The 25,343-nt window shown below is 35.6% G+C and overlaps 3 protein-coding genes and 1 non-coding gene across 6 annotated transcripts; 2 read left to right on the plus strand and 2 right to left on the minus strand.

Moving 5' to 3' along the window:
• LOC139188306 (U4 spliceosomal RNA) lies at positions 1-148 on the plus strand. Its single transcript, XR_011571673.1, has one exon. It is a non-coding gene; the product is annotated as a U4 spliceosomal RNA (small nuclear RNA).
• Positions 149-9,987: 9,839 nt separating this feature from the next.
• On the plus strand, positions 9,988-11,976 carry LOC103429372 (E3 ubiquitin-protein ligase RMA1H1-like). 2 transcript variants are annotated; one of them, XM_008367523.4, is made up of 2 exons: positions 9,988-10,199; positions 11,077-11,976. In XM_008367523.4, exon 2 carries the CDS (start codon positions 11,118-11,120, stop codon positions 11,892-11,894), a length of 777 nt encoding a protein of 258 aa, XP_008365745.3. In that variant the 5' UTR covers positions 9,988-10,199; positions 11,077-11,117; the 3' UTR covers positions 11,895-11,976. The 2 variants fall into 2 exon arrangements, with proteins under 2 accessions (XP_008365745.3, XP_008365746.3); XM_008367524.4 differs by having other exon boundaries at positions 10,029-10,558.
• Positions 11,977-16,297: 4,321 nt separating this feature from the next.
• Positions 16,298-19,243, minus strand: LOC103444116 (pentatricopeptide repeat-containing protein At2g20710, mitochondrial-like). Of its 2 annotated transcripts, none has more exons than XM_008383031.4 (2): positions 18,830-19,243; positions 16,298-17,872 (listed from the first exon to the last, which is right to left on the minus strand). In XM_008383031.4, the coding sequence occupies exons 1-2, from the start codon at positions 19,097-19,099 to the stop codon at positions 16,598-16,600; spliced, it is 1,545 nt and encodes a 514-aa protein (XP_008381253.3). In that variant the 5' UTR covers positions 19,100-19,243; the 3' UTR covers positions 16,298-16,597. The 2 variants fall into 2 exon arrangements, with proteins under 2 accessions (XP_008381253.3, XP_070661347.1); XM_070805246.1 differs by having other exon boundaries at positions 16,298-17,865; positions 18,830-19,048.
• A 3,310-nt stretch (positions 19,244-22,553) lies between these two features.
• On the minus strand, positions 22,554-25,293 carry LOC103431499 (pentatricopeptide repeat-containing protein At2g20710, mitochondrial-like). Its single transcript, XM_008369656.4, has 2 exons — positions 24,801-25,293; positions 22,554-24,108 (listed from the first exon to the last, which is right to left on the minus strand). Exons 1-2 carry the CDS (start codon positions 25,086-25,088, stop codon positions 22,882-22,884), a joined length of 1,515 nt encoding a protein of 504 aa, XP_008367878.3. The 5' UTR covers positions 25,089-25,293; the 3' UTR covers positions 22,554-22,881.
• Between the last annotated feature and the right edge of the window lie 50 nt (positions 25,294-25,343).

Raw genomic sequence — 25,343 nt, forward strand, 5'->3', positions numbered from 1 at the left:
AGAATGGCGAGGTCTGCCTTAAGATATAGAGGTATAACCGAGTTGCGTCTATTGTTGGTTGAAAACTATTTCCAAACCCCTTTGAGGCATTGATCAAGCCTTGTGCCTTTGAGAATTTATGAAAGGGATCTCTCTTCGGAGTAGATCCTACTATAAGAAAAAAAAAATTCTATTGTGCAAAAAGGTATTTAGACAACTTCTTTAATTAATTAATTATTAAACTCATACCAGCACGTAACAAATTTTTTTATAGAATTGTATCGGAAAAATCATATTGATTTACAACACTTATTTTCAAGGACTACATTCATTGATTTTCAATTTTAGGGACCATCTTGATGTTGTAGGTCAATTTTAGGGAACATCTTGATGGTGTGAGTCAATTTTAGAGACCATTTGTGATAAAAACCTGTAAATCTTGTGGGATCTCTTTATGTGCTACATTAGCACTTAATGGAATTTTTAACAGAATTATGATGAAAAGACCACACTGATTTGCGACACCTATTTTCAAGAATTACATTGATTGATTTTCAATTTCAAGAATCATCTTAATGATGAAGATAAATTTCAGGAACCATTTGTGATAAAAACCCTTACTTCAATTGAATTAAAAATAAAAGACTATTACTATAATTTATTTCATTTGTGATACAAATCGAAAAGAGTCAATTATGGATCTTTAATTACCATATGACCACTTTGCTAAACATTGGTGTCGACGCGGTAAGTGACTAGTTGCACACATGGTCGTATAAGTCCCATCCTACACTATAGCATGGGACCCACTTCCACTCAAATGGACAGGAAGAGGATCTTCTCCTGAGCTCAGGATGAAGATCCTTCTTACCACGGAATCCTGACCGTTTAAATTTAATCTAACGGTTCCAAACAGGAAGTTCTTTAAAAATTATAATAATTACAACCGTTGAATTAAATGTGAACGATCCGGATTTCGTGATCAGGAGGATCCTCATCCTGAGCTTAGGAGAGGATCCTCTTCCCAAATGGAGTGCTTCTTTCTTGGTGATTTCTAAATCATCTAGAAGGACCAATCACCCGCCCTTGCATTTTATATTGACTTAATTCCTCCATCTTCACGGATTCCTGTTACTTGTCGATTCCACCTGTCCTTGTATTGGTCTCCAATGTCGGTTGTACTCTGCTGCTACGTGTGGCGGTGCTTATCCTGCGCAGTGGCTCCCAAGCCACCCCATCTGCCACGTGACCACGTCCACGTCCACACCCTTTTTTTTCTTTTTTGTTCCTTCCAAATCATGCAACAAAAAGAGTCAAAACCAAAGTAGGAAAAAGCGCTAGATGTTAGTCAGACGACGGAAAATCATGTAGCCTCTAGATGTTTAGACGGATTTAGGTGGAGGTTTAGGGGTTTATTTTTTTAATTTTAATTAAATTTATTATACGGCACATGAATAAATGTCTACTAAAAAAATACATAATGGTATTGAGCTATATAAATTATAAAATAGAATGATAAATAGATTATAAAGTATTAAAAAATATTGAAATTTTGAAGAACAAACATATAATGAATGTTCATCCAAATATTCAACAAATTTCTTACATTTTATTGGAAAAATAGACAAAATGAAAGTTTTTTTTTTAAACAAACGATAGGAGAGTGTGTTTACCACTAGATCGTAATACTAAACGGCAAATATTATTTATTTTTTGTCTAAATAAAAATTACAAACTAGGTGGACGTTTAAGCAATTTTGGACTTGTGTTAATTTTCAAACGCTTAGAATCAACCGGACGATAGCTTGGCTAGGCGAAATTTTTTAAAATAGTGGTCTCAAAACCCTTATCAGACATAAAAAGGAGAAGAAAAAAAAACAGAGGACAGAATCAGATAAATAAATAAAAGATAAGGGTGAGTGGGAATCCCGATTTTCGAGTAGCAGTTACGTTAACGGTTAGCAGCCCCCCTGGTTGGTCTGTGGCTGTGATCTAGCCTCGAGATTTGATCTACGGTCTAGGTTTGGTCATTAGGAATAACAGAGTCTCAATTTTTTTTTTTTTTTTTTCTGGCAAAAGAAGTTTGTCTCTATTACCTACACCATGCACATGGCCATACACACTGAATAATTAGGGTTATGAAGAAGCATATTATCAGCTGGATATTAATATTCATCTTCAAATTCCATGACTTTAATTTTCTATTTGATTGCAAAGTCCATGCGTTTTTTCATGTAACTCAAATGGCAGAAGACGCATAGTTAACAACTAAATAAAGATTTACAAACTTAAGCTCCAGAGTCTAGTTTGATCCCATAAACAATGAGTTACATCTCACTTATATGTGTTTTATTAATTTCAACAACAATGATATGATCCTATAAGTGAAGCGTACCAAAAGAAAGAGAACATAAAGCAAGTTTGCAGTATATTTAAGGAGAAAAATGATTAGAAAGCAAATCACAACTTAAAAAAAAAAAGTAGTATAAAGTATCCAAAAATTTAAAAATGAGAAAAAATAAAAAAGAAGCATCAAAAAATAACTACCGGAAATAATGAGGTACATTATTATTTGTCGACCCACATTGTTTCTTAGATACAAAATATGCTACAATAATGAGAAAATACGTCCAGAGATGAAAAAAATTTGAGAGTAAAACTAACACAACGTAAATAAAGTGAAGATTATTCAACAATAATTTAATACAAAAACAAACAAATTGGAATTCACTAAAAAGTATGTGAAAACCTCAAAGTTTAGCTAAAGGGTTAGAAATCAAATATAACCTATTCCTTCTATACCATCGTCAAACATTCTACGCACATATTTCAAATAGAAGTGGATCATACACATATCTGTATAAAAGTGAGTCCCACCTCTGTTGAGCAATGTATTAAGATTTAGATCGTCTCCATGCTATATGCACAGTATAACATTGTAAAACGAGTCACGTCACAATGTTTAACGTACGTACGTATGTGGAAACCATGTTAGTCTTTCTTTTGGTGAATAGATTCCAAGCTCTAATCTTGATAGGGTGATGTGAAATTATTTAGTTGATTAACGTTTACGATTTTTTTTTTAATGGTTTTGATATAAGAGAAACAACGGTATAAAAGGCATTGTCTTCCTTCCCCAGCCTGATGATTATACACTTAGCACTAGTACTTGGTCATCAACTACTAAAAAAACCCATGCAAAGTAGTCAACTGCGTATAGTTTGCAAATTGTTCAAATTGTTTTCTCTTCTAACTGCGAAAAACCATATCACTTGGCGTCCTATTTGATGCAACTGTGCATTCAACATGCAAGCAATACAATTATTTGACTTTATTTCTAAATTTATTTTGTATAGAGGAAAAAAGCATCGTCCGAAATTCCCAGTTGTGCTTTATATCTGTTTCGTGGTTTATTCTTTGCGATTCATGCAAAATAATTCATCAACATGTTTGGTTGTACTGTGTATTTAGACTGGTATTTACAAAGTCCATAGACATGGAAACGGAAGCTGTTCAATTGGAAGCACTTTAATAATCCTAGATATGGTTTGGTATTGGGGTTTTTTTTTATAAAAAGTGGGTATAAAAAAAGTGAGCTCAACAAAGTGTTTGGTAAAGACTTAAAAACAACTTATTTTCATAGTTTTTGGTGAAAAAAAAATTGAAAACGTGAAGTAGCGAAAATAAGTTTATTTTTACAACACAGCAGAAACAGTTATTTTTTTCAAATCAAAACAATACCAAACCAGTCATTTTTTTCCCGACCCTACAGGTTGGGCTTGGTCCTTACCCCTTGGGGATTGATGGGTTGTTTATTTATTTATTTGTTTTGTCCTAAGAGGTGAATGATGATAAAACACTGCAAAAGTATCCGAGCAACTCCTTTGTACACGTACGTATTATTTTAGAGAATTTTAAAGAAAAATCTGCGGTACTGTTTATTTTAACAAAAATTATATTTTTATACTAAAAAGTTAATCTTGATACTATTCACCTTACTTTTTATTTTGTTCTTAACGTTAAAATTTAAAGTTTTTAAACCATTTTCATTAGTTTTTCTATTATTTTATATGTAATAATTTTTCCTTGCTTCTAGATGATCGGTGCTAAAGAAGTCAAGTTCCATTTAATTAATATTATATCGGTGTACTATAGTTTATTCATACAAATATTAAACTGTTTACCAACTAAAAAGTAAAAAGCTTACGAAATTGAATCCTTGTGAATTAAGAATAATTAGTACTGAAACAAATCAAAACTTGAACTTAGTAATATAGTCCATGAGTGGTACCGGCGGAAAGAAAAATTAACATGGTCACATAGATCTTCAAATTTGCATTTGACATTTTTCTTTTAACATCTTCATTGCCCAAAAATATGCCTTTCCTATAATTTTAATGTGCTTAATTGAATTAACGTTTGGATTTAAGTCTCAGACGATCATTAAGACCAAAAGATGTCATTTCCCAATCATTTATAAGGGCTGAAGTTCACATGTGACATTTCTTGTTGACCTAAACCTAATTAATAAATAAAAACTCATTGACCTTGTCTAAAACCAAAATTAATTAACTCTTGATATATTCCTAGGTAGTAAAGATTATATTGATCTAGTTTGTTAAAAAAAAAAAAAGAGGAAGTTTATATTGATCTTAAACTAAATTATTTTCCCCCTCAAAACAATGAATATCTCAAACAACGATCCGAACACCAATAGGTCTGAATGCTCTTGTAATTGTCCAAATGAAGATGTTTTTATTAAGAGCAACTCCAACACATCAAGGTCCCTTAGGGCAACCGGCAATTGAATAACCTCTAGTGAACAGTAATTGCCTTTAATGAATATAAATTGTCTTTTGCATCTCCACCCCTAAACTGAATAGCCACGGTAATATGCAATAAAATATTAGTACTTGTATTTTATAAAAAAATAAAAAATTATTTTATTTTAAATTTCGGATATGATTTTAATCGGTCTTATTGTCCCACATTTCATTAAATAAGAAATTACAACCCAAAGTATTTGAGAAAATATAAAATTGTGGTATAAGGAAGAAGATAATGATAAGATATTTATAGAAAAATTAAATCTTTTTTTTTAATTTTTAAATTTTTTTCGGATTTTTTATTAATTGTTTACATTTTTTTAAAAAAAATTATTAATTTTTTTACGTGGTTGACGTTAGCCATGCAACACACAGGCCTTAGCCTCTCAGGCCATTAATTCGAGCCGAGCCTCTCACTTGGGCCCCCCCCTTAGTCCAATTGCCCGCATGGGTTGGAGCAGGGAGAGGGAGGCAATTGGATGAAATCATTGCCATTCCATCGGGCTATCCACACCAGTGGAGCTACTCTAAGTACATTTTATTTGAATTATAGGTAGTCTGTTCAAAAGTTTTTCTGTCGAGGAAAATATATCAACATAAAATATAAAAAATGTATCAGTTAATAACAGTGAGAAGCCAAATTAAACCGTCGTTTAGATGTACAATGCATTTGTTTTCTTTTTAAGAAATATATGTCACGAGGTTTGTAGTTCAGTTGTTTAGTATCCACCTTTGTTTAACAAGGTTTTGGGTATGAGCAACTTTCTGGTGTGTCTAAAACACGATTATGTGGTGTTATCATGTCAAATTATAACATGTGTATTTGATTTTATTAATATCTTTAAAAGTGAAATATATTAATTACATCGTCTGCTCTTACTATAATACGTGAAATAACATAACACATAACTTGTGTTCATGTTACTCTTAAATTTATTTTTTCCCGGATTCTCAATCTTCAATTTTGCTTGTATCCATACAGCTTCGAGGAACTTTCGGGTCCCAAGAAAATCTACATTAAGAGTTAAAAGTTGAAAACATCTAGACTCAAGATTTCTTTTGTCACGTTGAATATTCTTCTTCTCCCTTCGTCCGAGCTATTGGACAACTTTGCCACTTTTGGTAACACAGAGGAAATGCTCAATTGATGTTGACAAATCACCAACATAAGATGATTAAAAAATAAAAATAAAAAGATAAAAATATACAAGATTACTCTCTTAATTTTAAATTAATAGCTCTAAATGTTAATGAGTTCTTTCGTGATTTTATTAGGGATATTTTGGTGCAGTCAAAACATTCAGCTGCTTTCGAATTGAGTACAATTTCAATTTCATTTGATTTTTTGTTACGTCAGTTTTGGTCTTGAAAATAAAATATATTTAAAATCCTTACATTTAAATCTTTAAATGCCTTTATCTACAATAAATCTTACAGAATTTTTAAAAAAAAAAAAAAACTCGTTTACAACAAATCTTGCAAGTTCATCAAAACTTAAAAAGAAACATTGTTTGAGGTAGATAAAAAAAAGTGTATTGTAGTTGGATATTATAATTAATCTACGATAGAGGTAGATTATAAAAGAAATGTGATATAATAGATAAATAATTTGTGTTACTGGTAGATTATGAACAAAAACCTATCATATAGATCTATACATGAGAGATGGATTATAAAAAAAAAAAAAAAAAAAAAGGGAAAACTTGATATAAGTCCTTTTTTTTAGCAAATAGTAGGAATAGTCCAATTTATTAAAAATAAGTCCAATTCCTTAAATTTAATTATTTAATTATTTAATTATCAATAATTATCTATTCAACGATAAGATTTATTTTAAAAATCAAATTTCTTCCTAATTATCTCTTTGATTATTTCTTTTTATTTTTATTTTTTTTGTTATTTTAGGTCCTCCTACTTTAAACTCTATTTATAGATTTTATTTTTAATTTTTATAATCAACCTATGTCATAGGTTAATTATTTTTATGTATATATATGACAGATTCTTTTTTATAATGAATGTGTCACAAATTAATGTGTTTTGTTTGTAGGTATATTATGCTCTTTCCTACCTTTTAGTTAGATTTCATATCTCACTCACAGGTATTGTAACATCCCACATCGCCTAGGGGAATGGATCCTCTAAGCCTTATATGCATATTCCCATCTTTACCTAGTACGAGGCATTTTGGGAGCTCACTGGCTTCAGGTCCAATCGGAACTCCGAAGTTAAGCGAGTTCTCACGAGAGCAATCCCGTGATGGGTGACCCACTGGGAATTTTTTATGTGAGTTCCCAAAAACAAAACCGGGAGGGCATGGTCAAGTGCCAAAGCGGACAATATCGTGCTACGGTGGAGTTGAGCCTGAGATGTGGTGGGGGCCCGGACCGGGATGTGACAATTTTGTATTAGAGCTCTGGTTGAAAATGTGCCGACGAGGACGTCGGGCCCCTAAGGGGATGGATTGTAACATCACACATCGCCCAAGGGAGTGGATCCTCTAAGCCTTATATGTCTATTCCCATCTTTACCTAGCATGAGGCCTTTTGGGAGCTCACTGGCTTTGGGTCCCATTGGAACTTCGAAGTTAAGCGAGTTCTCACTAGAGCAATCCCATGATGGGTGACCCACTGGGAAGTTCTCGTGTGAGTTTCCAGAAACAAAATTGTGAGGGCGTGGTCGGGGCCCAAAGCGGACAATATCGTGCTATGGTGGAGTCGAGCTAAGATGTGGTGGGGGCCCGAGCTGGGATGTGACATGTATAATATATATTCATATATTTGTTACTTGGGTTAAGGTAGAATGTTTTGCAGATAATATATGTTAGTATATTAGTTTTTTTTTTTGTTGTTGTAAGATATTAATTAGATTTTTTGGAGTTGAAAAATGCATAATATTAGAAGATTTTAATTGATTTAAAATATTTTTAAAAATATAAAATAAGTATAAAAAAAATAAAAACATGTAATTAGATAACTGGACTCACTCCTAAAAATCATCTATTTTTTTGGACCTAGATCTAAAAGCCCCTAAAAAAATGGTGATATGTAGGCAATAATATGTAATAGAGGTAGAATAAAAAAAGATAATGGTAAATTAATAACAAAAAAAAATTGTGGAAAGGTAGATTAAACCTGTGATGGAGGTAGAATATACAAAAATTAACTACTTCGAATAAAAATATTTTCCCCTGCAGTTATCAAATGATAGTAGTCAACATATAGCAATGTATAAAAGAAGAACGACCATCAAAATTAACACAACAAAAACAAAGAAGAAAATTATCGGCCTTCTTAACCGAGTGGATAAGTGTGCAAGCGTTAATCCTCTCGGCTTCATCGGAATTAGCCGACATGTGGTTTCGTTCTCGGAGTAGTTTGGTTTAGCTAATTTTAATTTAGTTTAGTTCTGCCGTCTCGCCTAGCGAGGTATTGTGTGGTTGGATATGGTTTTCGCATTTGAGTGGTGTGATTTGATGTCGTCTACTTTCAATGGCTTTATGTGGTCTCATTTTCACGATGATTTTATGCGGCCTCGCAATTCGGCGGTGACCTTTTGCAGTTGCTGATACAAGTCTGTTATACCTATCATCTTGTGAGCCTGTGACAGTTTGTACAGGTGGCATGTGAAGTTTTCGTATATATGGTAGCAATTTAGGTGTTTACTATTGTTGTCTTGTTTGAGCAAATTCACCTTAGACTATTTTCTTGGTCAATGTAATATTATACCCACGTGACACCTATGTATTGTTTCAGATGATTAATAAAATACCAACCTATCGTTGCTTGTAAAAAAAAAAAAAAAATCTCATCTTCCCAACCGATGAACTCAAACAATCTCTCTCTTCTTCTCTGCCATTTCAATACGACATCTTTCTCTATATTTATTTATAGATTCTTGAAGAAATAAGGAATTTGAAATTTTGAACTTGCTTCTTGCTGGAGAATGTTGCATAAATTTTAAATTTTAATTTTCTATGAGAATCTATGCAAAAAGTTGGTCCTCTTATGGCTGCCAATGGCCATTCAATCCATGGTTACCGACTGGAGTTTTTACGATTGTTGCCTCTGAGTCCATTGGACAGGAGAGACGAGACATGTAGAGAAGAAGAAGAAGAAGAAGAAGAAGAAGAAGAAGAAGAAGAAGAAGAAGAAGAAGAAGAAGAAGAAGAAGAAGAAGAAGAAGAAGAAGAAGAAGGAGAGAGAGAGAGATTGTTTGAGTTCATCATTCATCGTGTTAGGGTTAAAGAGAGGTTAGAAAAGAGAGAACAATTTCAACATCTTTACTTTTATTTGAGTGGACCAAAATAAGAATGTTAATTGCAGGATAAAAATAACACGCGTTCAACAAGACTTATTTTTGAGGCGAGTCCGTCTAACATCTCTTTTTAGTGAAACACAATTCATACACAACAAAAGTACATTAAACTTGTGCATGTAAGATTAGTGTAATATTGTAGTGTTGCATGCATATATCACATATTTGTAAAAGTAAATTATGTTTCATATATGGCTTTTATTTGCAACTTTTCTATTATTATGTGTCACTAAAGTACTGCAATCACATAAAAGACCAAATACTCATATACATTCATATTTTGTTTTGTTTGCAATGTTTATTTCTTTGAACAACGATTTAGAAAGAAAAAAAACAATGAGTTCAAATTCGAGTCACTAAAGAACTACAAACATTAAGACAATAGTTTTTATTTATTTTTCGTTTGACTAAAGGACGGTAAATTGAGTAAAAAAGCAATGCTTCCAATCTTCTTTATATTTAGAAATCCTGTCTGGACCAAGAATCGTAATTAGTTGCTATAAATAATTCATACACAAATTACGTAATTACATAAAGGAATATTCAAATTTCAGCGTAAACAGAGAACCAATGCTTTAGCTAATTCGACCAAATTCATATACCAACTACAAAACAAGGTTAACAAAAAGAGAAAAACAAACAATAACATAATTCAATGGAAAGAACGAATAATAAAAAAATTAAAAATTAAAAGAAAAGATTTTTAAAGGAAAAAGAAAAAAGGGATCAATGGATGGGTGCCACGTATGTGAGAGAGAGAAGGAAAGGGGAAGGAGAAGGGAACCGTGCGTGAAGAGCAAAGTGGTTGATGGATTTTTTAATTTTTTATTATCAAATAATGGTTTCTCGAAGACGTAGTATGTTTTGTCTGTATATATATCCCTCTCCCCTCCCTCTTTCCTCCTCATCTTGCACCTTCCCATTCCCTTCATCCTCCTCGCTCTCCAATCTCCATATTCCAAGACCCATTACCCGCAGCGCTCTCTCTCCTCTCTCTCTGTTTGTCCATTGACGCTCTGCTTCCAAAGCTCACAGAGAAAAGAAAACCCACCAAAACCCACCTCTCACATCTTGCTGGTATGCACTCAACTTCCCTCTATCTGTTCCTTGTTTTGTTTGTGGGGCTTCCTTCTCTTTGAATGGTTTTTCCTATTGGGTTGTTGTGTTTTTGGATTCTCGAGCTGATTAATCGTCCAGGGATTTCAGCTCAAGGATCAAAAGGGATTCTGGCCTCTTCTTTTTTGCTTTGGGTTTTGGTTGATTATATGTGAAGCAGGATTCTGGAACTCTATTACATGTACAAGAACAGCAAAAAAGTGACACAACTTGCATACAACATTAGTTGCTTTGATCTGTCGTGTTTTAGGCTGCCTAGTTCACCTGTTTTCTCAAACAAGATTGTCTCTACTAGTCAACCTTAAGCATTGAAAACATAGGTATTGCTGGCCTTTCTGTTCGTCTTCGATTACGATCTGGTTTCTGAACGTTTCTGCTCTATGAACATGGAAAATATTCATTAAATATTGAGAGAGAAATTAAAATTTTTTTTGTTGTTTAAATATTGAATAAATATTTGAGAGAGAATTTAAAATGTTTTTGTTGTTTAAGCCCTTCTAGAAGGGCTGCTGATAATTGATAAATATACTCGATCTGATCTTACTGTTTGGTTTAACTTTTCTGCACTAATTTGATTATTTATATATTGGTGGTGTTACTTTTGTTTCAACTTTTCCCTTTTTTTTTTTTTTTTTTCAAACTTTTGGTCCAATGGTTTTTAATCGCGTAAATTTTGATGCTTTCTTGTTGTCGTCTCGTTGCCATGATTGATGCTTTGAAGTCTTGTTGATTGCATTTAGGCATCTTTCTCTAGCCTTTCGCATGGACGGCTTTGAACTTTCGTTAGAAGCTGATTTTTAGACCATGTTTCTAACGTTCTTGTTTTTCCATGTCTCAGATTTACGCAGCTCCCAAATACTAGTTTCTCGATCGGTTAAGATGGCTACAGAGCAGCTTTTTCCAGAGGTTGTGGCTCAAGATAACTCCATTGGACAAGATAAATGTTCCTTTGAAAAATGGAATACCGTATCTGATGGAGTCGCGGACTCCGACAACAAATCCTGTGGCACCTTCGACTGCAGCATCTGCTTAGACTCTGTGCAGGATCCTGTGGTCACCCTCTGCGGTCACCTCTACTGCTGGCCTTGCATATACAAGTGGCTTCAGTTCCAAAGCCCGTCTTCCGAAAACCAAGATGAGCAGAAACAGCCCCAGTGCCCTGTATGCAAAGCTGAAGTCTCCGAGTCCTCTCTAGTCCCACTCTACGGCCGCGGACAAACAACCAAACCCCCAAAGCCCTCGAAAGGCAAGGCTCCTCATCTTGGTATAGTGATTCCGAGAAGACCCTTTCGTCCTTGTGGGGCTGACACACCGCGATCAGCCCGGACACCCACCAGTCAATACGTTACTCCGCAACTTCATCATCGGAGTTCTCCTTACGGTTCACAACTAAACAGTCCCCTACAAGACCCAATGAATAGTCCTGGCGTCGCCACAACCGCGATCAATCCAGGAGCTGACATGTTTGGTGAAATGGTATATGCAAGGGTTTTTGGCAACTCGTTAACAAACTTGTATACCAATTCGAATTCGTATAATCTGGCGGGGAGCGGTAGTCCGAGGGTTAGAAGGCATGTAATGCAGGCTGATAAGTCGCTCAGCAGAATATGTTTTTTTCTCTTCTGTTGCTTTATGCTGTGCCTTGTTTTGTTCTGAACAAATTTTTACCTCCCTTGCCTGATTGTAACCCTGTAAAAATGAGTAGAAAGATTACATGAAAGACGTGCGGATTCAACCAGATGAGTGTGTTGCTAATTTTATGTCAATGGTTGAAATAGTTTCTATCTTCTTCTTTTTTTCTCTCGTCGCACGTTTAGGAGAAACCAGATAGCTCCGGAGTTCCGGGTGTATACGTCTGGTTACAAGGCAGATTCTCTACCGCGTTATTGAATTTTTATGCTCCAACATACACACTACAATATAGATGTTTAATTTGGAATGATTAGATTGCAGTTTTGGTTGGTTTTGTTGTTGTGATGAATGTGGGAAGCTAATTCTTGCTTGATTGGGATAGCTTCCGGGGAAAGAACGAGTTCCGGACAGAGATGCCGCAATTCTGCCAGGCCTAAAGGGCTAAGGCACGAAAAAGACGGAATATCCAACAAAAATTAACATTTAATTTAACAAATTTAACTTGAAAAGAAGCATTCTAGCCAAGTTTTAACTTAAGCTTGGGAGATTTCTATTGGTGAAAACTACGTGTTCTGATATCCGACTCGAACTTCATTTCTTAACAATTTTTTTGCACACTTCATTCCTTAACTATTTCTACTTAAACACATACATTATCGATAATATTTGATCACGAATAGTGTGGATTCATTACCTTAAGCACACGCCACTGTATATGAAGACTAAGTTAAGATGTGGTCCATCCAAATTACATAATTCTTGAGATGGTTAGATTTTCTTAGATTAGCTAGTTTATTACCATAATTATGCTTCTTCAAGGGTAGTGATGGAATTGAGTATTTAGATTGACCTTATAATTTCAATCTATAATAATTTGTGGTGCTTTGGAATATAAAAATACTTTAGTTTTTTTAACTATTAAATCTTGATTTTCATGAATCAAAATAATAATAATAATAATAATAACGCTTAAAAATTCAAAATATCTGATACTCGAAGGATCATAGAAAATCCTCTAACTCTAATCATTATCCTTATCAAACTATCCGACGAGGCATGTCCTCCTCTTTCCTACCACCTCTTTTCAAGTTTTCAAGTAACACATAGGCCCACCCATTTGCAACACAACCTAAAGCAAAACATACACTCGTGGTGGACCTTGTAGGGTAGGCACCTAAACATCAAAGGTGTTATCAAGAAATTATTTTGGAAGTTTAGTATATCACGTAACATACTGACCTAAAGCAAAACATACACTCGTGGTGGACCTTGTAGGGTAGGCACCTAAACATCAAAGGTGTTACCAAGAAATTATTTTGGAAGTTTAGTATATCACGTAACATACTGATATGGTTCATAAGTTTATCAAAATTATAATATGTTTACAAACCAAATTCTCAAATGAAAAATTACAGTTACATCACGTGGTGAATCAGATACATACAAGAATTCTTCCGAGGGATAACCAGATGGCAGAGAACCCTATAGGAAAAGTAGTCGACTCGTTTTGAAAGCCTTCGGCGACTTTGGGTAAATGACAAGTCTACGCTTGGATGGTGCCAAAACCAAAAGGGCCACCACCACGTAGGTTGTGGGCAAAGGATATCACGGATGAGCACTCACTACATGGCCAGTAATATGACAACCAAAATATTAAAAGACTTCTGGATCTAATTACATGGGATACTTTTGTGCTCTACAAAAACAAAAAACATAAAAGAGTTTTCTACCAGTGTATATCGAGAAGCCATGGCCCAGCGACATGCTTGGCCCCATGAATCCGGCTGTTGTTGAAGAAAGCAGGCGAAACTCACAGAAGAAGACAATAGGCAGATGGGGTCGTGAGACCAGCATGCACTGGATCACCATTGTGAACACGGAATTCTGAAAGACATGTCACCTAACAAACTTTTTTAACATCATCAGTGCTTGCATATTACTGTAGAATTATTAGAAAGATGGGTCAAAAAGTTCACTTCCAGCAACACCGATATTATCCTTAACTTGTTAATTACCACCTGCACAATCCATTAGGTACATCAATATTGTCCACAACTTGTTAATTACCACATGCACAATCCGTCAGGTGTGATGTTTTATCACAAAGGCTTCGGTGTTAGTTAGAGTGGTGTTAGGATATTTAAACTCTTCTTTTTTTAGAGATACGGTTGATGTGGAATATTTCAACAATTACTAGGTGTGTGATTTTATTACAAAAAACCTCATTGATTCTAGATGCAAATTTTCCACATATAACTTGTAAGTTGTTTGTTATATCTCCGGTGTGTGGTTATATTCTCCAATACAAGACTATTGCTAATGCATCAATCACATTATTAGTGATATTTTGTTTTTGTTTCTTGTTTCCGGATGAACAGAATCAAAACCAATTGTGACAATGTGGCATATGAATCGTTATTTCAATCCCACTGGGAATAATAGAATTTGAGATTTATGAACAGTTGTTGCATGGTCACCTCAACCAAATTCCAACACAATCTCTAATATAATTGCAGGCCTAGCTTTGAAGGACAATGATTTCGATTTCTAGCAAATGCAAGGACTTCACGTCAATGCAAGTTGGTGAGAGGATTAAATCATCCGTTCATCACTTCATTCTTTCCGCAACATGATATTCGCACACTCGTTTTTATTTTAGGAACTTTAACAAAAAGTTTCCGGTATTGTTCATTTTAACGAAAAATCACATTTTTACACTAAAAAGTCAATCCTAGTACTATTCACTTTACCCTTTTTTTTGTCTTTATCATTAAAACTCAAAGTTTTCAAGTCATTTTCATTAGTTTTCTTTTTTATTCGATTGTCGAATTGAATAAATTGATAAACATCAAAGGGCAGAAGTTAATAGGGGTATGTGAATGGCACCACCATTTTTATTTGACTAATATACGACATCATTTCTCTTTACATGCAAATTAATATATATATATATATATGTGTGTGTGTGTGTGTGTGTAACTTAAGTTAGTTATTAAAAGTATAAGAAGAAAATGATTGCTCACATGTCATATTTGATTTGTGAGTAAGAAGTAAAAATTAGCGATGCAAAAAACCCTCAATAATTTTGAAAATGTGTCGACAATAATATATTGATATTCTTATCCACGACTATATTATTTAAACATAACGATTAGAACATTTATTTTAGAAATAAAGAGTCTTAAGTAAAAATTAGCAATGGAAAAAATCCTCAATAATTTTGAAAATGTGTCAACAACATATTGATATTCTTATCCATGACTATATTATTTGAACATAATGATTAGATATCGACCATTAGAAACATTTATTTTAGAAACGTATGAGGGTTGTATAGCTGGAGTAAAGAAGTTGAAGTATTTTGCAAAAGGAGATTGTGACAACAATTTTGAGTCTAGTGGGGTTTTTGGACCGTTTGATGTGCATTTGGAATCTATGGCAGTTTATGTTGTCATTTTCTCGTTCCCTCATTTGTGTTCGTTGGTTTTCTAAATGCTAGAGCAGCCTAGAGTTTTTTTAATACGTCGATAACCTTGATTTTTTTCTTTCAAAAAAGTAAAAATTTATACTAAATAGAGAACACTTTACATGTACAGATAGATTACCATGTAGCGTCTCGTACCAATAAGAACATGGGAATAAAAAATTCACACATTTTTATTTCATTGCAAGACGTTATCGTAACAATGTACTCATGTCATATAAGTTTTTATCCACACAATAATCCAACTTTAATAAATTAGTATCAAATTTGTTATAAATAAAATTCGAATCCAAAATCTCTTTCTTATAAATAAAAATAAATACCACTAAATTTGAGAAAATGACTGCTTTGAGTGAATACTTTGATTAAACGATGATTAGCCAACGTAGTCCAACACTGATTTCGTCAAATGTCAAAAAATCACATCAACCTTATTGACTTGCTACCCAAATTGCAGACTTTGATCTCCATGCAATAATGCCACTGGACCTGCTCCCCATTATTTCTGAAAGAATTTTACATAATTTCTTATCCCTGTTTTCCTCATCTTTTGTGGGCCCCGGTTGTGTCAATTAAATGAAAACTTACGCCATATGATGTCATTGTAACGGTGTCCTAAATCAATAAACGCGATTTCATGTGAACAAGTTAAAGTACACGGCATCGTGCAATAGGCTTAGGACATCGTCATCCCGGCCTACCAGCTTTATATTAGGCACAGATTTATCTGCATCATTCGATATCCTTAGTGACAAACACCTCGTATCATTCAGTATTTGCATTCTCTGAATCATTAAATTAAACGCTATCGTGATTTATCCGAATGCGATTCTAACTTCTGTAAGTTTTAATTACACAGCATGCATAAGATTATATGTTATAAGAACCAATTACGGACAATAGGCAATATATGTTATAAGAACCGATAACGAACAATAGGCAATGACGAAAAGAACAACCCACACTTCATTTCCTCTTTCGCATTGTTCTTGATGTCAGCTTATTTTAAATTTTTGTGGTTAAATGAAAATCTGTACAAACGTACTCAATCCACCTGAAATACAACGATGACACGAAAGAGAACAAACCTTCCTTTAGTTCTGCTGAAAAAGAAATATGGCGTGGACGTTCGCCTTTTGTTGGTTATAGAACCAAACACCCTCTACAGAATGAAAACTGGTGCTATTATCAACCCCTCTGCAATAGTAGATTTCATCAAATCCTCCCAGATGACTATCCTCTTTCAATTTATCAATGCCATAACCTTAGATTCATCATATGTGTAATCTTCAACCTTATCATACAAATCGGTTGAAAGATGATCACTCCCTGTCAACAATCTCAAAAGTTCTTGTGATACTTCCCCATCTCTTCTATGAAGTTCACCAATAACATACTTATCTAATTTATCACACAAATCAGCTGAAAAATGATCTGTTTCTCTAATTAATCTCGAAAGCTCTTGTGCTACTTCCACGTCTCCCTTCTCTTTCAAGTATTCAAGACATGCAGCCAAAGTTAGATGATTGAACTTCCATCCTGCTCGACTTTCTAATATTGCTTTTTTCATTGTTTCCACTGCCTTATCCATCTGACCATTCATATGATATCCGGTTGCCAAACGAGTCCAAATGCTTGCATCCAGCTCCTTACCGCTCTCTTCAAGCCGCTTTATATATAAATCAGCCTTCTCCAAAAGATCTTTCTTGCAGTACGCAGTGATCAACAAGTTGGGAATTCGAATGTCAAAGAACTTGGCCGCAGATTCCCATTCCTCCACGATCATCTCAGCACTATCAATGTCACCCAGCTTTACTAATGAACTTAGCATACAAAGATAGCCAGAATTGTATAATCCCACCATATTTTTGTAAATATTCCAAATACGATAAACCTCATCTTTATTCCCAATAGTAGCATATAAAGTGAGGAGGACTTCATAAGCAAATTTACTTGTTTTATTGCTGATGAGCTGTTCTGATCGCCTAAGCATTGTTGAAGCCTTCTCTAATAAGCCAGCTTTCAAGAACCCATTTGCTGCAATAACATAACCATTCCAGTCTACATTGACCAAAGGATCGGCTTCTATCTTCATTAAAAGCTTCTCCATTCTGTCTATCTCAGAAATGGCTGCATACGAATTCAATAGAATCTTCAATGTATAACTGTCATAATCAATGCCCTTTTCTTCCATCTCCTTTACTAGAATATCTAGTTTTTCATGTTTACCTATCTGAGAATAGAGGGTCAGCATAGCATTATAAGCTACTGATCCCTTCAAATAACCTAACTCGTTCATCTTCTCGAAAATAATCTCAGCCTTTTCTGAAGATTTATTCTCTACATAGCTGAATAAAAGAGCACCATACACCTTGAAGTTTCTCAGTTGGTCTGGTATGCTATTGAAGTACGCCTCAGCTTGTTGTAGGCCACGAACCTTTGAGATCAAATCTAGCCGAACCGCAATATCTCCCGGAGTTAGATACTGGTTCCGTGCATCACTCATCCATTCTGAAATCTAAAAGAATAACAGTTCAGGGTCTTCCAGTTTTATCATTTATTTTATTATTGGTCACAATTCAGGGTCCCGTTTAATAACATGCAGAACGCATACTATCAACTTGAAATGATTTGAGTTGATCATTGCTTAAGAAAAAACTTCCTAAGAATTTACAAGTACATGACCAGAATCATCTACCACGGTCATCAACACACAAGCATTCACTAGCATCCACAAAAGGAACTACATCATTATGGATTTGTGCTTCATATTATTACATTTTCAAAGCATTGTCTTGAGAAATTTTACAGGCTGAAACGTGTGAATTCTAGTAGAATTGCATTCTTAGCAGAGTGATGACAGTTGAAAGTTATAAATATCACAAAAAGAGAGCATCTATTGGACACAACCCAAGTACACTTGAAAAGTATACTAATGACAACCACCCTAGAGATGATAATACGATCCAAATCTAGCAGTGTAAAACATTTGTACCAGAACAAGGTGTTGCTTTTACGACGCTTGTTCTTCAACCTCTTGCTAAATGGCAGTCTCTTTATATGATAAGAAAACAAAGTGTTGTTTTAATGAAGCTCGTATTGTGTATACCCTGTATAGTACACATAAACCGCACTCATCATATCCGCTTCTCCATCCAAACAATGTTATTTTTTGCTAAAAATGATTTAACGAATTGTCCGATAATGATTATGGGTTATCAGAGTTCATTTCACAATCAATTTTCACGTCAACAACCTGCACTATATATGCAAATTAGCTCATACTTATGAAATTTTATAATTGGGTTATCTATTTTCCATCATAATCTTTTCTATACGAATATTTCTACCAAATTTAATCTCACCGGATTCTGTGACTGAAATCAAAGGCTATGATTGACTCCATTTCACATTCATTCCATTTTCTATGACAATATTATACAAAAACTTAAAAAGTTATTTCTTTTTCTTTTACCTGGAGAGCGTGGCTGTAGCGGCGATATTTACGGAACAGCTTGATGAAACTCTGAAGTTCCCATTTCTTGACATCTCTCCCTTCTTCCACCCACTGATTGAGAATCGGTACAACGGAAACCCTAGGATTTCCAGCCCGGGAGATCCTAATGTACAAAGGCTCAAATGGGGGTTGGGAGGAGGCCGCGGCCTTAATTGAGCAAAACAGTGCACGAGAACTCCCAGAAATGGCATTGACACGCCGTGGATTTGAACCAAGAAGCTTAATCATCGAGCCCTAATTTCATAGAGGGTTTGGGAGAAATTGGGAATTTAGGGGTTTAGGGTTTAGCAGTGGACTATGCTATCTCGAATTTTCTCATGTTTTATGTTTCATGTTTGAGAGAGCTCATACCACATGTTACGGTAAACCGTCACTTGGCATATCATGTCAATAATATAACAATGTGTCAAATTATTATTATTATTGTTTTAACAAACGATATTTTATCTACACTAAGCAGGTGGGGAAGTGTGGGAGTGGGCTAAGTCTTACAATGTGTTAGTAATTGTTGATGCACAAAACCAGAGATCTTGTAACAATGTAAATCCGATCGTGAATTCGCAAGAAATGTAAATCACACAAGATGTATCGTGGTTTACCCCAAGATTTGGGCTACGTCCACACTGAATATGTATTTATCTGAGAAGTGAGGGAGAGAGAGCTTTGAAAGGGGATGAGAGGGCCTAGGAATTGGCCCTTGAAATGGCCTCCCCCTAATTGTGAAGGTGAGGGATCATTTTATAGAATAAGGACTCATCACTTATTACATATTTGCCCCTTCCTTTATCATATAATTACATTTAAGTCCTCTAAGTATTTGTACGAGATCTAAATACGAGGCCCTAAATATATTTTAAACAGTAGTCCCCCAAGTCTTCAGTCAAGAGAGTCTTTTGGCTGGAGACTTGAAATTCAGTCCATGTGTGGGCCGAAATAACTAGATGTTGTCTTGAACTGATGCTCGATATGAGGCGGTGCTCAATTTGAAATGATGCTCAACTAGAAGTAGCACATGCTGTGAGATTGCTCGGCTCGTGGCTTATGTTGCCTTGGTTGGCTCGGCTTGTGGCTTATGTTGCCTTGGTTGGCTCGGCTTGTGGCGTTGAAGGTGAGGGCGTCCTTTTTATAGAATAAGGGCTCGCTCCTCAATACATAAATGATGGGCTAGAGTTGATGCTCGCGGTGAGGCAGTTGCTCGGTAGGCGGCGATGCTCTTCTAATGATGGTGAGGGAGTCCATTTTATAAAATAACTCGTTGTAGACTCTAGCTTCTGCCGGTGGTGGCGAGGTTGCGCCTGCGATGACAGCAACGCTCGGGAAAAGCAGAAGTGGAGTCTGAGCAGAAACAGCTTCAAGAGGCGATAAAAAATGCAAGAGAAAGAGATAGGAGGAGTCTATTGTTGGAAAATCTACGGGGTAGCGAAAGCTGCAAGCGAGAAAGGAGGCAAAGCAGATGACCTGTTCCCATCTCTCTCTCTCTCTCTCTCTCTCTCTCTCTGCCTTGGTTGTGTTAATGCTATTTTCTGTAAATCGGTTGAAACCGTGACTCTAAACATTTGAAAAAGAGAACTGGACTTGTTGACATGTGGGGGACTACGTAAGCTCAGAAAAGACTTGGGGGAGCCTCTGAGTTTGAGAGACTTTTTGAGGTTTTGTTTTGGTTTCTGTGTGGGTTTTTGCAGATTCACGGTGGAGGTGAAAAATTGAGAGAGAACCGACATAACTTTTTGTTTCGATTTCTACAGACGGCGCCAAATGTTGATGCACAAAATCGGAGGTCTTGGAACAACATAAATCTGACCGTGAATCCGCAAGAAATGTAAATAACACAAAATGTATCGTGGTTCACCCCAATGTTTAGGCTACGTCCACACTGAATATGTATTTATCTTAGAAGTGAGGGAGAGAGAACCCTGAGAGTAAGAGCTTTGAGAGGGGGTGAGAGGGCCTAGGAATTGACCCCTGAAATGGCCTCTGAAATGGCCTCCCCTAATTGTGAGGGTGAAGGGTCTTTTTATAGAATAAGGACTCCTCACTTATTACATATTTGCCCCTTTCTTTATCACATAATTACATTTAAGTCCTCCAAGTATCTGTACGAGATCTAAATATGAGGCCCTAAATATGGTATAAACAGTAATAATGTGGTTCAACTTCATATTTGACGAGAATCGAACCTAAGACCTCTTACTTACCAATGAAGAGGAATACACTAGACTATAGTACTAAGTGACAATAAACTATATTTTTTAAAGTGACTTGAGAATGAAAAAAAGTATAACAGCGTTTGGTAAATTTTAATGTAAAAATAGTATAATTGTGTATAATGACAAAAACAAACATGGTAATTGAGATGGCCGCAACGATGGTTGTGGTAATGACGATGGTTACAGTGGTAGATGGCGACGGCGGCTATAGCGGTGATGGTTATAGTGGCAATAGCAGTGGCCGTTGTAGTGGTAAGTTGTGGCAGTCAAGAAATTTTTAAGTACGTTATGAAGACCAACTGGCTGGTCCGGCCCACACACAAAAACACCCCACCCACAGGCACGCACCATTTTCCAAATTTTGGCTCCGCTTCCCGTCACACAACACCAACTCCAATTTATGTCAACTCCATGAGGAACTAAACATCGTTTTTTGGACACCCCGGCACATATGGAGATATCACCATCTGTACTTACAGTAAGAAATGTGAAAGTTCATTTGAACTGGCGAGTTTTATCACTGCTGCCATCATTGTTACATTATTTACTATAATACAAACTGTTTATTCGTATATGTCATAGTAAGTGGTAAATCAATTTATTGGATTGTTAAAGGTTCGTTAAAACCCGTTTAATTTAAATCACCATTTAATAGAAGTGTGATTGGTAGTGGTGACGATGGTGTAGGTGAAATCAAATTAAATGGGTCTTAATGAGTATCCATTAACAACTCAATGAGTTGATTTGCCAACAAGCCACCAGCTTCCAGTTGGTTTTCCAGTTTTGTTTTCTCTCAATCTCCTTGACAAGTTAGAAACTCTCTATTTGTTTCTGTTTGAAATAAAACCAACTGATATGCTGGCATGTTATGCAAGTTCACAATTTCGCTTCCATTTCAGTCTTACCTTGAAAATAATGCGCTTATCCAACTGAAGTGGAAGCGAAACTGCGAAGATGAAATTCATCATATATTCAATTTAGGATTTGCACCAAAACACTGAGATCTCTAACTTATAAGATCGTAAGTGGGAGTTAAAGATTATATAGTACATTCATATATTCAATTTAGGCGGTTAGCATTGATGTTATTTATATGAGATTAACTTGAGCTGTAGTTGTTTGAGGTGGAGAGAGGTCTGAGAACAGGCATATGAACCAAAACTAATAGATCACCCATAAAGATCAGATTACTTCAACGTCTAACCTGAGTTCATGCACTGCGTAATTTATCAGATTACAACAAAACAACTCAAAAGATTTACGATTAGAAAACCTAGAGATTGAAATGCAACCCATCATCAAAGGACAGCAGAAAAGTAGAAAGCAACTAAACTTAATTTTTTCCTAAAAAAAAAAAATCAACTATGCTTTCTGTAAGCCATTTGCAGCTACTATGCCAGGAAATAAGTTCTCTACAGGACAACTACTGTAGTTTGTATAGAAAATACAAAAGACGGGTTGGAGTTGAACATAAATTTACAACAAAATACTAACATGTAGATTTATAAAACACTGATAAAATTGAAAGCCGTTAACAATTAGGATGACTTACTTGATAATATAACCATAATAGTGAGACCAAGTACAGAATATCCCAACTCTAGTAAAAAAATTGAATGTTTGGCAACATTACTTGATGATCTGCGACCAGCTCGTGTCTTCATGAATTTGATGTGAATGTGAGATCTAGCAAGAAGAAAATTCCCACTGGAGTTGTTTAGCGATTGTTCTATGGAGTTTAAAGTTCTGCTGAATCTTTTGAAACTTCTCCATTTCTCTCACAATGATAGGAGTTCCAAAAAGCTAACTTAGGCTTGTTTCAATGACCTTATATGCTTCTTCATCAGCAGTAAACCCATCCACTTTCATCTGATCAAGAATTATAGCAACTGATTTTCCAGCTGCAACACTAGCCCTCAGAAGTCTGTGATACAAATCCTCGGACAAAGGACCCAAGTTTTTTAGTAAATTTATGATCTCTTCAATTCCTTCAATATCTCCCTGCCCTTCCAAATAATCCAAACAGGCTGTCAAAGTTGGGGAATGCGGCACCCAGCCTCGCCTACCCACTGAGAGTGCCTTCTTCAACATTTCAACTGCTTTAGGCATTTGCTGCTTCTCTGTATAACCTATTGCTAACACATTCCATGTGCTGGCATAAGGGATTCTTCCTTCTACTGCCTTGTTTACAACTGATTCTGCCTTATCAAAAAGACCCCTTTTGCAATAGGCAACAAGAAGCCTGTTCAGCACCCGAAAGTCGTATATTTTGCATTGTGACTCCCATTCCTCAAATATCCCTTCAGCCCCCTCAATATCATCCAACTTCGCCAGAGATGAGATCATGCAGCCATATGGTACATCCACTGGTTCATTCGATGGCTTGTATGTATCCCAAACTCTGTAGAGCTCCTCTTTATTGCCAGTACTTGCATAAAGAGTCAGAAGAAATTCTACCGATTTCTTCCCTTGAAGAGGCATCAATCCCTCCAGCATCTTCAGCATTGAAATAGCCTTCTCTGTTAACCCGACTTTTAGATACCCATTTGCTGCCATTGAATATATTTTCCAGTCGACGATTAAGTTTGGATCTTCCTCCATCCTATTTAGGATAGCTTCCATCCCAGGCAAGTCAGATGCTGCAATATATGCCATCATTCGATTTCTCAACGTGTACTTGTCAATTGGGATTCCATTCTCTTCCATTTCTTGCATCAGTATGTTGATCTTCTCATATTGTCCATTTTGGGAATAAAGATTGATCAACATGTTGTAAGGGAATGAGGTTTTTGCCATACCCATCTTCTTCATCTTCTGCATGGTCGCTTCTGCTTTCTCAACAGACCGCTCTTGCACATAAACGCATAGAAGGGCGCCATATGCGTTAAGCGATTTTAAACTTTTTGACAGATTGTTGAAGTAATTTTCTGCATGCTCTAGTCCATGAACTCTGTGGATTAAGTTCAATCTAGCAGCAGCATCACTTGGAGATAAATCAAAATACCTACGATCCGTCATCCATTGGGATATCTAAATAACAAAAGGATGACACAGAATAATTAGAAGCTGGCAGCCTAAACCTCAACATATTTTGGAAGGCTAGAATTAATCTTGAGCACAATTCAACGGTAAAATTCCAAAACAAACCCTCCATGTTGTCATATGATAAATACTGAATCGTAAAAATGATTGAACCAAAGATATGTCATCTCATATGACTAAATGAGGAAACTATAAATTCCTTTCATCTTAAAGAGACAAACTAGAATAGATTAGAATTTTACAGGTCCTTTTGGTTATTTGGCGACACTGCAATCTATCATTTGTAGCACCCAGTTCACCAATTACATATTGGATCTTGTGGTTCTAAAATGCTCCGAGATTTTAATATCTAGATTGCAGATGCCTTAATTTTTCCCCCTAATACAATGCTGACACCTGAATAACATAACATTCGCAAGCAGATGACGAAACTTACAAAACAGCGAGAACTCCGAAAACTTACAAAACAGCGAGGACTGCCACATGCTCAGAGAGTTCATTTTGATTCAACAATTATAGAATTGAATGCAAACAAATGAATATAAACATTGAATTTGAAATCCCAATATTTATGATAAATAATCAAACCTATAGATACAAAACAAAAAATGTCAACAAAAGTAAAAATAAAAAGAAAAGAAAAGAAAAGAAATTGGGAAGTGGGTAAGGAAGATATGAACCTCAAGAGCGTGATTGAAGCGTCTAAAGTCCTTCAAGAGCCGAACGAGCGACTGAAGCTGCTGCTTCTCAACAGCCTGACCCTCACTGACCCATTGTTCCAGCACCGGCAGAACTGAGGCTTTTGGGTCTCTGATGACCTTTATGCGGTCATGGAGAGAATTCGACCACGAAGGCGAAGAAGAAGACGAAGAAGAAGAAGAAGGGCGGATTGAATTGAAAAGAGTGTAATTCTTTCGAGGGTTTTGAAGGGAGAAGGAGATGAGCTTGCTCATGCAATTAAGCTTCATCCTCTCTCTCTGCTAATGCTAATGGGGAAGTGTGGCTTGGGTTTTAGGGGTTTAAGATCCCTTCAGTTTCTGTTCACAGGTTAAAAGGAGTCAGGACAGGAATAAGGGCAGAAGATATCCTCCCTTGATTGGCCGTGGGCTGATGAGCCCAAATTTTTCTATTGATCTTTGTTGCACCTCCAACCCCCCAATATTTCTTCTCTTCTATGAACTTTCAACAATGAGCTCAGTCATTTACACTATATGTTTAGATGA

Source organism: Malus domestica, chromosome 09 (genome assembly GCF_042453785.1).
Source record: "Malus domestica chromosome 09, GDT2T_hap1".
Taxonomy (NCBI): domain Eukaryota; kingdom Viridiplantae; phylum Streptophyta; class Magnoliopsida; order Rosales; family Rosaceae; genus Malus; species Malus domestica.

What these genes read in the sequence shown, in the direction of transcription:
- LOC103429372 (XM_008367523.4), top strand. Translation starts at nt 11,118, where the DNA reads ATGGCTACAGAGCAGCTTTTTCCAGAGGTTGTGGCTCAAGATAACTCC.
- LOC103444116 (XM_008383031.4), bottom strand. Translation starts at nt 19,099, where the DNA reads ATGATTAAGCTTCTTGGTTCAAATCCACGGCGTGTCAATGCCATTTCT. An exon ending in GCTACAGCCACGCTCTCCAG is followed by an intron (nt 17,873 to 18,829) that starts GTAAAAGAAAAA and finishes TTATTCTTTTAG; the next exon opens with ATTTCAGAATGGATGAGTGA.
- LOC103431499 (XM_008369656.4), bottom strand. Translation starts at nt 25,088, where the DNA reads ATGAAGCTTAATTGCATGAGCAAGCTCATCTCCTTCTCCCTTCAAAAC. An exon ending in GCTTCAATCACGCTCTTGAG is followed by an intron (nt 24,109 to 24,800) that starts GTTCATATCTTC and finishes TTTGTTATTTAG; the next exon opens with ATATCCCAATGGATGACGGA.